The sequence below is a fragment of the Mus musculus genome, chromosome 14 (genome assembly GCF_000001635.26).
Source record: "Mus musculus strain C57BL/6J chromosome 14, GRCm38.p6 C57BL/6J".
Classification (NCBI taxonomy): domain Eukaryota; kingdom Metazoa; phylum Chordata; class Mammalia; order Rodentia; family Muridae; genus Mus; species Mus musculus.
The window spans coordinates 6,494,315-6,507,503 of record NC_000080.6 but is presented as its reverse complement, the minus strand read 5'-3'; the positions used below and the strand labels follow the sequence as shown (position 1 = coordinate 6,507,503).

Below are 13,189 nucleotides of genomic sequence, written 5' to 3'. Positions count from 1 at the left end.
TAAACTATATCTCATAAAGCAAAGAAAGACAGGAGTCCAAATTGCCTCACTGTAAAGCAACTTTCATGATAAATTAAAAGCAAGGTACTCATCAGCTGACTGTGTTCTGTGTTTAGCACACTTTTGCCAAATTTAGAGAACAACTTATAGCCATTCAGAATTAACAATGAATATATGTGAATTTCAAATAAAATAAGAAACCCATTAATTACTCAGGAGATATTTTTGACACACAAAGCTTTCTGACCTTGGCCGAGATAATTCTTTTTTTTCTGTTGTTGTTGTTTTGTTTGTTTGTTTGTTTGGGTTTTTGTTTGATTTTTTGGTTTTTGTTTTTTTTCGGAGACAGGGTTTGTCTATATAGCCCTGGCTGTCCTGGAGCACACTCTGTAGACCAGGCTGGCCTCGAACTCAGAAATCTGCCTGCCTCTGCCTCTCAAGTGCTGGGATTAAAGGCATGTACCACTGCTGCCGGAAAGGCTGAGATAATCCAATGGCCAAAAGTCATGGAGACAGTTCTCATCTGAGTGTACCACCTTATGACCGACCATTAACCATGCCAGCTTGAAAGTAGAGCAACAATCTCAAGCCATTGAGGCATAATGAAAGATTTCTGCACTCACAGGCCAACAAAAGGTGCACACAGACTTAGTCACATTTAGAGTTTATAGCAATGTCCTTTCAGACCATCGATACCTACAAAATGCATATGAAATGCTCTACAGCACCAAGTCTAAAGGGGACTCCACCTCACAGGGAACATACAGAAGGGTAAAGAGGCAAACCAAGAATGGAAACCTTACTGCTCCCCGTTGCCTTTCACAAGCCAACATCTCTTTCAAGCCTGCAGAGCATTTTCGCCTTTGAAAAATTAAGTTGGACACAAAATTATCTTGCTTATCACACAGCAACCTAAATGTAACTACCTGAAGTTCTACTCAGCTGACAGGAGAAGAGATACAAGAGAAAAACAGAGAATGAGTAAAGAGGAAAAAATACACCTAGACACTAGGAAGACAAACAAAATGGACCAAAGACATCAAAAAATAGAGGTGAGGAAGGCGCTAAGATACAGGAGATCACTGTCAATCTACATGCCCTTCAAAGCACAGTCTTTGCCCTGAGTTGGGGCAGGGCCAGCACACCTCTTCAACTCTGTCTGTCTTTCTTTCTGTCTGTCTGTCTGTCTGTCTGTCTGTCTGTCTCTCTCTGTTACTCTGTCTGTGTCTCTGTCTCTGTCTCTCTCACTCACACACACACACCTCCTATTGTTTACATTTAAAGTTGTCATATCCACTACCCCCCTTCAAAAAATGCTGAGATTAGTGTATTGTCCTAAAACCACCAATTTCCTTCCACGAAACTGATTAATTAAATGCTCACATACCATGTTAGTTCAACCAAATGAAACTTTCTACACTTTGCCAACTTTGAAGTGCTGAAAGCAATTTGGCACAGCTCATCTGAATGGCCTACTGTCACTAAAAAGAAGGAAGTAAATATACAGAAGATCATTAGGGAACAGTCCTAGTAGCAGTTTTTAAACAGAATATATACACATTGTGTGTGTGTATAAATATCTACAAATATAAAAATAGACAGTGATATTTTCTAAATGTCTATTTTTTGAGAGAGGGTCTCACTATGTCACCCAGGTTAGGCTTGATCTTTAGGCAATCCTCCTGCATCAGTTTCCCTGGTGCTGGGACTACAGGTATATACCATGATAGTTGGTTATCTTAAAAAATGTATAAATGCATATATATATGTGTGTGTGTTTATATATATATATATATATATATATATATATATATATATTCTTACATTTATGTTGTACATAAATAATATATAACACTTGTAAGTGCATAGAGATTTTCTGGAAGCACCGCAAGAAAACATCACTTATGATTGCCTCTGAGAGGAAACCAGAGATCAGTGGAAGATGGGATTTCTCTCATGGCTAGAATCCTTTCCTGTAGCCTCTTGTATTGTTAGTATGTGTGGGTTTGAATATGCTTGGCCCAGGGAGTGGCATTATTAGGAGGTGTGGCCTTGTTAAAGAAGGCATGGCCTTATTGGAAGAAGTGTGACAGTGTGGGGGTGGGCTTGTAGACTCTCCTCCTAGCTGCCTGGATGCTAGTCTTCTCCTGCTTGACTTTAGAACAAGATGTGGAATTCTCAAATATTCCTATACCATGCCTGCTGGACACTGACATGCCCCTGTCTTGATAATATTGGACTGAACCTCTGAACCTGTAAGCCAGCCCCAATTAAATGTTCTCCCTCTGTTGCCTTGGTCAAGGTGTCTCTTCATAGAAATGAAACCCTAACTAAGACAGTATGTCTGACTACATACATGTCTTATTGTTGTTTTGAGATAGGGCCTTACAAGATAGGCCAGGCTATAGTCAAATTTACCATCCTCTTGCCTCAGCCTTCTGAGCAGTATAATTAAAATACCCATTGCCAGCTTGTACAATGTTTTCAATTAAGAAAATGCCTAGACACTTTTCAAATGTCTCAAGTAATGCAATATCCATTTTAGTATGCAAATTCTTTAGTGTATCATGAAATATTTACAAAAAGTATTTCAAACAAGGTTAATTACTTAAACTCTGGCCTTTTGTTAGTTTGGTTTTGAGACAGAGTTTGATGTAGCCCAGGCTGGCCTGGGACTCCCTTTGTAAATGAGGAGAGCCTTGCAGCACTGATCCCCTGCCTCTATGTCCTGAGCATTAGAATTCCAGGTGAGTGACACTGCACCTTGTTTCTATGCAATACTGGGAACTAAATCCAGAGCTTCATGCATGCTAGCAAAGCAGTCTACCAGTGAGCTGCCTCCCCAGCCCAAACTGTTCTGCACTGTTCACTGCCTGCCAAACAGGGGCATGACCCCGGGGATCTTCAATGGGAACTAAAGTGAGTGGGCTTGTTCCAATGATAATATTCACATTGCAAGTATTTAATAACTATGCAGTCATTCATGGAAAGATATTTGTGTGTGTGTGTGTGTGTGTGTGTGTGTGTGTGTGTGTGTGCGTGCGCGCGCGCGTGTGCTCGCGCGTACATGTCACAGGAACATATTTGATGAGGTCAAGATCAGCTGTCTTCTTCTTCTTCTTCTTCTTCTTCTTCTTCTTCTTCTTCTTCTTCTTCTTCTTCTTCTTCTTCTTCTTCTTCTTCTTCTTCTTCTTCTTCCTCTGTGTAGCTCTGGCTTTCCTGGAACTTACATTGTAGACCAGGCTGGCCTTGAACTCAGAAATCCACCTGCCTCTGCCTCCCAAGTGCTGGGATTAAAGGCGGGCATCACTATGACCTGCAGCTGTCTTCTTTAGTCACTTTGCTCTTTAATTTTTGGACAAGGTTGATCCTTAATCCTGAATCTCTGATTGGCTTGGCCAACAACTCATGGGCATCCTCCTGTGAATGCCTATCCAGCACCTGTCTTTTATCAAATGTGGTAGAGGGGTCTGAATAAGAATGACAGCCCCCATCCCTGACCCCTCCCTAACCCCACTCCACACACGCATGCCCCCAGTCTATGGAATGTAAACACTTGGTCCTCAGTCAGTGGCATTATTTGGGAAGGATTAGGAGTTTCTTTCTGGAGAAGTACCTCACTGGGGTTGGGGGGGGGGCAGGGTCTGGGAGTTTAAAGCTTCACACTGCTCTCAGTTGGCTCTCTCTGTTCCAGGCCATCAGTGCATCATGCTGCAGCTTCCTGCTTCTACTGCTATGCCTGCCTCATGCAGCCATACCTCCACACCAGGATGACCTCCTATGCTTTTGGAAGTAAAAGCCCCAAAACAATCTTCTATAAGCTCCCCTGGTCAAGGTATTTTTATCACAACAACAAAAAGGCAACAAAGACACATGAGTACTGGGGATGTGCCTCAGTTCCTCCACTTACACAGTAAGCACCTTACAGACCGAGTCCTTGCTCCTCCCCTCAAATATTTTGAGGTTCTATGAACAACACACTCACCTGTGGGCCATACACCTACCTACACTACTCGATCAGGAGCACATTTACACATCTATATGTAAGCATGTAGTTTGTATAAGTGTGTGAATGCAGAACTAAATGCACTATTAGAAATCCTAACCCATCATACTTAGAGGGTCTTGATGTATCTTCAGGATGACTGAGAAAACACTGTTAGTGTGGCCTCAAAACCAACTAAGCCTTAGCCAAATCTGGGGCCTGTGCCTCCCCTCAAGCCTCTCTCACCTTATACTCCTAGGGAGAAGATGAGGAAATATCTTCATTCTCCTAAGGGTGCTTCTCTTCTTACCTGGATAATTCCCAAAGACTAGGAACCCACTGTTACCTTTAGTAGCTCTACTTCAATTACCTCCTCCACAGACCTCACTTTCTCCCCTCAGGAGCAGTATGTGAGCTAAGAGCCACCATGATGGGCACCACAGCACAAGGTACAGCCTGGACTGCCACCGTGTGAGATGGGCACCACAGCACAAGGTACAGCCTGGACTGCCACCGTGTGAGATGGGCACCACAGCACAAGGTACAGCCTGGACTGCCACCGTGTGAGATGGGCACCACAGCACAAGTTACAGCCTGGACTGCAGTAGGTGGGCCGTGAGCCAGAGGCCCACCAGTCTTAGCAACTTAATACTCTGACTTCAGATTTGAGCACAAAGCCATTTTTTATAAATACTGACATATGAGCCAGTGTAAAATGCAGATTTCCTGATATTCTGATATGAATATCAGAAGCAGTATTCCAAAGCTTGATAATTAGCCATTATCGTGGCAAATGTTTGTCAGAAAGTCAAACAGAAAACCAAAAAAAAACAAAAAACCAAAAACAAAAAAAACAAAAAAACCCTTTAATCCCAGCACTCGGGAGTCAGAGGCAGGCAGATTTCTGAGTTTGAGGCCAGCCTGGTCTACAAAGTGAGTTCCTGGACAGCCAGGGCTATACAGAGAAACCCTGTCTCGAAAAACAACAACAACAAAAAACAAAAACATTTTCTTAGATTTATTGTAGTCTTCATAAACATGGTTTATCCAAAAATTAAACAATACAATCTTTCAAGTTCATTAAGCCGACAACTTAAGTGTGCCCTCTATCAAATTTTTTGTTCCATCTTACCTCCTCATTTCAATTTATACCATTCCTAATTTTTTTTTCAAATGGCATGAATCTTACTAGCCGATATTGATATTAATAGGCATGGAATTTTGACCATTGCATATAAGTATATGATGTGACATTTTTGAAACCTGCCATTTTTCTCTTTAACTCACTTTTTCAGGTTTGTTTGTTCGTTTTGTTTTGTTTTGTTTTGTTTTGTTTTTTATGACACGGGGTTTCGCTGCATAGCCCTGGCTGTCCTGGAACTTACTTTGTAGACCGGTCTGGCCTTGAACTCAGAAATCTGCCTGCCTCTGCCTCAGGAGTGCTGGTATTAAAGGCTTGTGCCACTACTGCCTGGCCAGGGTTTTGGGTTTTTTGGTTCGTTTGTTTTGTTTTGTTTTGTTTTGTTGAATAAGTTTTCACAAGTTAAATGTATGGTTAGCTTTAGTTTTCAAAAAATCGAAATTCAGAAAAATTACAAATGCTATGAATTTCAAATCTGTCTCCATTAAACAGTAGTTCCAAGATGTCTGAGTAAACATGGCTGAAGCAACTTTTGACTCTGGTAACCAAAGTCATTGTCATGTATACATCTACTGAATTTTAGATGCCAGCACATGCTCAAACAAACACTAATCAAAAATATTTCCATGTAAGACTCCCATAAGCCTTAGGCAGCTAATTGTCATGAAATGACTGTAGATGAATTGCTTTGGCAAATCTGTTACTAGAGGGAGCATCCACTAATTTAATCATTTCCCTCCTCAAAATCTTGCTTTAACTCCTCCACTAAAAACAGCCTAGGTGTTGAAGACTTCTAAACTAAGAAGAACGTTAGAATATCTAAGTCCCTTAACATCCAGTAGCCTCTGCCTTCATTATTAAAGGAAAGCTCAACTTTGAGACTAATCAGCACAAAAATGCCACAAAAGCACTACCACACCCTGAAATACCCTAAAGAAGTTAACTTGTGATGAACCACCAAGGATGTCTGAGCCCTACACTTTGAGGGAACCTGCAACACAGAAGCCTGGGCAGCCTGTGGGCACAGCACACCAGGGAAACTGACTGAGAGACTCAAGCTGCTCAGTTTGCTGTGGGTGCGAAAGCACAGTGGCTGGCAGAATACAGCTTCCAGCAGGGCTTCCATAGCATGCAGCTCATGGGTGAACAACCAAATTCCCTTTAAGTTTCCTAGGTGGGTCTGAAGTTCTCTATCTTTGTTGGGTCTTTTTGTGGTTTAGGTATCAGAGTAATTGTGGCTTCATAGAATGAGTTGGGTAGAGTACCTTCCACTTCTATTTTGTGGAATAGTTTGTGAAGAACTGGAATTAGGTCTTCTTTGAAGGTCTGATAGATCTCTGCACTAAACCCGTCTGGTCCTGGGCTTTTTTTGGCTGGGAGACTATTAATGACTGCTTCTATTTCTTTAGGGGATATAGGACTGTTGAGATCATTAACCTGATCTTGATTTAGCTTTGGTACCTGGTATCTGTCTAGAAACTTGTCCATTTCATCCAGGTTTTCCAGTTTTGTTGAGTATAGCCTTTTGTAGAAGGATCTGATGGTGTTTTGGATTTCTTCAGGATCTGTTGTTATGTCTCCCTTTTCATTTCTGATTTTGTTAATTAGGATGCTTTCCCTGTGCCCTCTAGTGAGTCTGGCTAAGGGTTTATCTATCTTGTTGATTTTCTCAAAGAACCAGCTCCTTGATTGGTTGATTCTTTGAACAGTTCTTCTTGTTTCCACTTGGTTGATTTCACCCCTGAGTTTGATTATTTCCTGCCTTCTACTCCTCTTGGGTGAATTTGCTTCCTTTTCTTCTAGACGTTTTAGGTGTGTTGTCAAGCTGCTAATGTGTGCTCTCTCTAGTTTCTTTTTGGAGGCACTCAGAACTATGAGTTTTCCTCTTAGGAATGCTTTCATTGTGTCCCATAAGTTTGGGTATGTTGTGGAATCATTTTCATTAAACTCCAAAAAGTCCTTAATTTCTTTCTTTATTCCTTCCTTGACCAAGGTATCATTGAGAAGAGTGCTGTTCAGTTTCCACGTGAATGTTGGCTTTCTATTATTTATTTTGTTATTGAAGATCAGCCTTAGACCATGGTGATCTGATAGGATGCATGGGACAATTTCAATATTTTTGTATATGTTGAGGTTTGTTTTGTGACCAATTATGTGCTCAATTTTAGAGAAGGTACCATGAGGTGCTGAGAAGAAGGTATATCCTTTTGTTTTAGGATAAAATGTTCTGTAGATATCTGTTAAGTCCATTTGTTTCATCACTTCTGTTAGTTTCACTGTGTCCCTGTTTAGTTTTTGTTTTCATGATCTGTCCATTGGTGAAAGTGGTGTGTTGAAGTCTCCCACTATTATTGTGTGAGGTGCAATGTGTGCTTTGAGCTTTACTAAAGTTTCTTTAATGAATGTGGCTGCCCTTGTATTTGGAGCATAGATATTCAGAATTGAGAGTTCCTCTTGGAGGATTTTACCTTTGATGAGTATGAAGTGCCCCTCCTTGTCTTTTTTGATGACTTTGGGTTGGAAGTCAATCTTATCAGATATTAGGATGGCTACTCCAGCTTGTTTCTTCATACCATTTGCTTGGAAAATTGTTTTCCAGCCTTTCATTCTGAGGTAGTGTCTATCTTTTTCTCTGAGATGTGTTTCCTTTAAGCAGCAAAATGTTGGGTTTTGTTTGTGTAGCCAGTTTGTTAGTCTATGTCTTTTTATTGGGGAGTTGAGACCATTGATATTAAGAGATATTAAGGAAAAGTAATTGTTGATTCCTGTTATTTTTGTTGTTAAAGTTGGCATTCTGTTCTTGTGGCTGTCTTCTTTTAGTTTTGTTGAGGGATTATCTTCTTGTTTTTTCTAGGGCGTGGTTCTCGTCCTTGTATTGGTTTTTTTCTGTTATTATCCTTTGAAGGGCTGGATTCGTGGAGAGATAATGGGTGAATTTAGTTTTGTCGTGGAATACTTTGGTTTCTCCATCTATGATAATTGAGAGTTTGGCTGGGTATAGTAGCCTGGGCTGGAATTTGTGTTCTCTTAGTGTCTGTATAACATCTGTCCAGGCTCTTCTGGCTTTCAAAGTCTCTGGTGAAGTAAAATATACCTGCACAACTGGGGAAATGTGGTGTTTTTTAGAACTCCAGTATAATGTGTAGCTGACAGTTGAGCTCTTCTGGGAGGGACAGCTGAATTGACATATACTTACCAGGCCTTTTTTTCTTCCTTCCCTAAGTGTGAAACAGTCCAACAGAAACCGGAACATGGCACAGACCACGACATGATCTCCCTCAAAGAGAAGTGATGGAGGAGGAGCACTGAGTGTGCACAGGAAATACACCACTGTTGCCTCTCATCCCTAATAACCATGGCTGTTATTGGCTGTATGCTCCTCCTTTATTTTGTTTCTTTGGTATGAACAGGCCTTAATTTCATCTAGCCTCTGGCCCAGGAAGAGTGCACATTTAAAGGGACTCAGAGAAATGCTGAGACACATCAAGAGCTGCTGGGCATCCAGAAAGAATATGAGTGCAAATTTATCTTTTCCTGATGGGTCATCATCAATAATTACATGGAGATCAGTCAACAAAATTGTAAAAACTTGGATACAAGTCTACAACATGTGTTCTGCTTTGACTTGGGAGGCCATATCCTTCAGACCCACACTTCAAAAGGAGAGTGTTGCTTAAATTTCTCCTGCAAAGATTGTTACCTCCAGGAACTGCTTTTCTGCTAAGTTGCCAAGGACAGCCACAGGCTGTAAGTCTGTGCTACAAAATGAGCAGAATAAGAATTTTGCTTTGCACCATATTTGTGGTTTGATTTTGGTTTGAATTTTGATTAGTTTAGTTACTTGGTTTTTCTTGTTTTCATTTGAAGTTTTGTTATCTATTGGTTGTTTATTTGTTCTTGTAATTAATTTGATATTTTGGTAAGGCTAAACAGAGTACATACTGACTGTCAGCTTTCAGTTACAATTGAGTACATTGTATTTATTCTTAGGACTAACACAATGATCTCCAACTCTTTACTCTTAAAGACCTTGTTATTTCAGTTATGATCATGAAATCCCACAGATATCAGACCCAGATGGATCTCTGCATTCTTCATGGGACTTGGGCTCCATAGTTTCTTCACAGCCAGACTAAACTACAAAGTCCAGCATATATTCAGTGTGGAGAGTGTGTCCAACTCTCTGGATAGGAACTTAATGTTGGAAAACTTACCCATGCTGCATCCTTGTTGTCAAATATTTATCTACTGTGAAAATCCTGTGGATGATGGTGTTGAATGCATTAATGGCAAATACATCAGTATTTCTGTAATAGCTCTCATTAAATCAAAGCATAGTCTAAGGGAATAAAAAGCTGTCAGAAAATACAGCAGTGTATGCTTCAGCTTTCCTTCAAATATACAATCACTGGAAACTGCAAGTAGAGATAATAAATTCCAAAATCTGTTTGGGGACAGGTTTCTCTACGGGTCCTTCAACATTCATTTTATTACTTTATGATTCACCTGTGTCTGCCAAAAGACATCATTCAAAAACGATGAAGATTGTAATTAGGTATCATCCTATGAAGTCCTAACAAATGCCTTTATATTTGATATTTTCTTTACATACATTTCAAATGTTAAATCCTTTCCTTGTTTCCCCTCTGAAGATCCCCCTTTTCCTACCCCCAACCCTGATCCCCAACTTACCCACTCCTTTTTCCTGGCCCTGGCAGTCCCCTCTAATGTGGCAAAGAACCTTCCCAGGACCAAGGATTTCCTCCCATTGATGACCAACCAGGCCTTCCTCACCTACATATTTAGCTAGAGCCATGAGTTTCACCATGTGTTTTCTTTGGCTGGTGGTTTAGTCTTAGGGATCTCTGGAGGTACTGGTTAGTTCATATTGTTGTTCCTTCTATGGGGCTGCAAACCCTTCAGCTCCATAGGTCCTTTCTCTAGATCCTTCACTGGGGACCCTGTGCTCTGACCAATAGATGGCTGTGAGCATCTACTTCTGTATTGGTCAGGCACTGGCAGAGCCTCTCAGTAGACAGCTATATCAGGCTTCTGTCAGCAATTTCTTGTTGGCCTATGTAGTAATGTCTGGTTTTTGTGGTTGTTTATGCAATGGATCCCCAGGTGAAGCAGTCTCTGGATGGTCATTCTTTCAGTCTCTGCTTCACATTCTGTTCCTGTCACTCCTTCCATGGGTATTTTGATCCCCATTCTAAGAAGGATCAAAGTATCCTCACTTTGGTCTTCACTTTTCTTGATTTTTATATGCTTTGCGATTTATATCTTGGGTATTCCGAGGTTCTGGGCTAATATCCCCTCATCAGCAAGTACATATCATATGTGTTCTTTTGTGGTTGGATTACCTTACTCAGGATGATATCCTACAGATCCATCCATTTGTGTAAGAACTTCATGAATTCATTCTTTTAATAGCTGAGTAGCTCTTCATTGCTTAAATGTATTATAATTTCTGTATCCATTCCTCTTTTGACTGACATCTTGGTTCTTTCCAGCTACTGGCTATCATAATTAAGGCTGCTATAAACATAATGGAGGTAGTGCAGATTCAAGGCAATTTATATACTACATAGCCTATAAATCAATGTTGTTACTTGACTTGCAAGGGACACAACAAGTCAGACTCATCTTTCATTTGGGGACAATAAAACTTGAGAGTAACTTTCAGGATTTGTCAAGGGTAAGACAAGCTCAAGTAGAGGACGAAAAGGGGAAGGTGGCTGTTATCAGTCTGCAATCAGAGGACCCCCTAGAAAGGTTGTTATTAGTTAAGTGCTATATGCCTCTACAAATCCTAGTGTAAGGGGTCACATTAACCATGCAATTGAAAACATTACCAAACCAGGAATATGCTATGCTGAGCACTCACAGAGACTTATGAGGAGCTGTCTTAGGTTCCTTTTACAGCAGGTAAAAATGACAAAGAGACCAAATATCCTAACTCCACAAGATGATAAAGCTGACAACTGTTGATTGCACTGAGTATCAGGGAGTTTAGTTTTTTGTGCATCTACAGATTGTCATGCAACATTTGCATCAGGGACAATACATAAGGAGGTGGTTGCTCAGTGGCATGACAAACAACCAAGAAGAGCCATAACCTCTACCCCTCTGCTCTGGATGCTTAGACTAAAAAGATTTAGTTTGTCACCATCTGTCCCAGGACTGCTGGCATCATTTCTTGCATACATTTACTCTAGCACTTGTCTAACTTGGGTACAAACCCACAGCCCACAGAAGAGGCTCCACTATTAGCCACTCACTCTATCAAGACCAGGATCTTAGAATCCCAGGATCCCAGAATCCCAGGATTTAGTCACACAAGAATCTTAGATTCTCACAGGCAACCTGTCTCCCAGGAACTGCGACACACCCAGAATCTCAGGGTCACAGGATCCCGGAATTTTACACCTGTATCCTTAGAGCTTTAATGATCAAGGACAAGGATGCAGCTGGGACTGAGGGTGTGAAGAAGATACAGGACATGTTCAACGCTGAGATCTTGTTGTCTAGGCATTCTTAAGCTCTGCAGATGTGGGCTCACAGATGCATCTTTGCACTCAAATGACATATACTGATTTTAAAATTAGAATTACCTTCAATCTTGCTGTTTCCTTAGAGAAGTGAGGTAGGATTTCTTCCTTGGGGAAACAATATTTTCATGCTTTCTTAAGCACTTCACTTTTACTTTGAAATCTTTTGAAATGACTTCCTGAAGATGCACCAACTGTGATTCACTAGGCTCATGTTGAATCTCCTTCAAAGTCTTGTCAGCAGACTGATCTAAGAGTAGGGACCAGATGTCAAAATTCTGTTTAGGTTTTTACTTTAAACATTTGCTGAATATGTGCTCGCGGAATTTTTTTTTTTTTTTGCAGAGGTCTTGTTTTCAAAATAACTCTGTCTTTACATATTACAATGTATGGATGAAGAAAAAGGGGCAACTACTTACTAATGCTCAGTTAAATATCTTCATATGTGTTCCTGTACTCACACAATCACTAGCAATTGTTAATCAGTCAAAATCATTTATTTTAGTAGAGTAGAATATAGCCATGAACCAATATTTTACTATTAACTACTGTGTTGATTACAATATACATGAATGATAGGACTGTACAGAGCATGGGCTTAATTTTCTGGGCCCAGGGCAAATAGCTGGAAGAGTTCAAACTAAAATTAATAGAAACAGCTGGAATACTAACAAATCCCAAAGATCCAATATTCTCCTCAAATCTAAGTGTTTGTGCTCACCTTTACCAGAACTCTGGAGACCTCTGTTCATCCAGGTCTCAGGTCTCAGGTCTCACCCAAAATACAGACCTGAACCAGCTGTGGCCAAGTTTTCCTGTATTATTGGCTGACCTCTGCCTCAGGCTTCAGAGACCCTTTAGGGGCAGCCTTGGCCTTCAGGTGGCAGCCATTCCAGGTCCTCTCTCAGCTAATGAAGTTTTCCACAGATGCCTGTCATCTCAAAAATAGAAGCTGAGGTATTCCAAAAATTGTGATGCCACTCTACAGTCATGATGAGTTGGTTATGTGAGAACATACAAGTTAACTAATGTCTGTATGACTGTTTTCATTATTTGAAAGTGAGTAATGACATCATCTGAGGAGTGGTTGCTAAGAATAAAATCACTGATTAACATGAATGATAGGACTGTACAGAGCATGGGCTTAATTTTCTGCTTCCAGTGCAAAGAGCTGGGAGAGTTCAATACAAAACCAATAGAAACATCAGGAAAACTAACTACAACAACTTTTTAAAAACCTTCTGAGTGCTAGGATTACAAGCATGTACTAACTCTGCCTTATAATAAACAAACAAACAAACAAACAAACAAACAAACATCCCTATTCCAGTTCTAGCAGTTGCCTCAGAGAGCGCTGTGTGACACTGCATGCTGCTTCCTTTCCCCAGATAGCTCAGGTCTTCAGTTCTCTACCAGGTCTGCTGGACCTAAGATACTGTAGTTGAACTTCTTGGTGCCATTCATTGGTATGATTCTGCAACAATCCTTTTCTTGGTAATATTGAGCCTGTAT

General features: G+C 40.6%; 1 protein-coding gene across 1 annotated transcript in view; it reads left to right on the top strand.

Annotated features, from left to right (window-relative positions):
- The window catches only part of LOC108168187, a 38,192-nt gene extending 29,774 nt beyond the window's left edge, over positions 1 to 8,418 (top strand). Inside the window, exon 5 of the mRNA XM_017316335.1 lies at positions 8,350 to 8,418. Within this exon, the coding sequence (XP_017171824.1) occupies positions 8,350 to 8,418 (69 nt within the window). The remainder of the gene's footprint in view (positions 1 to 8,349) is intronic.
- The last annotated feature ends 4,771 nt before the right edge of the window (positions 8,419 to 13,189 follow it).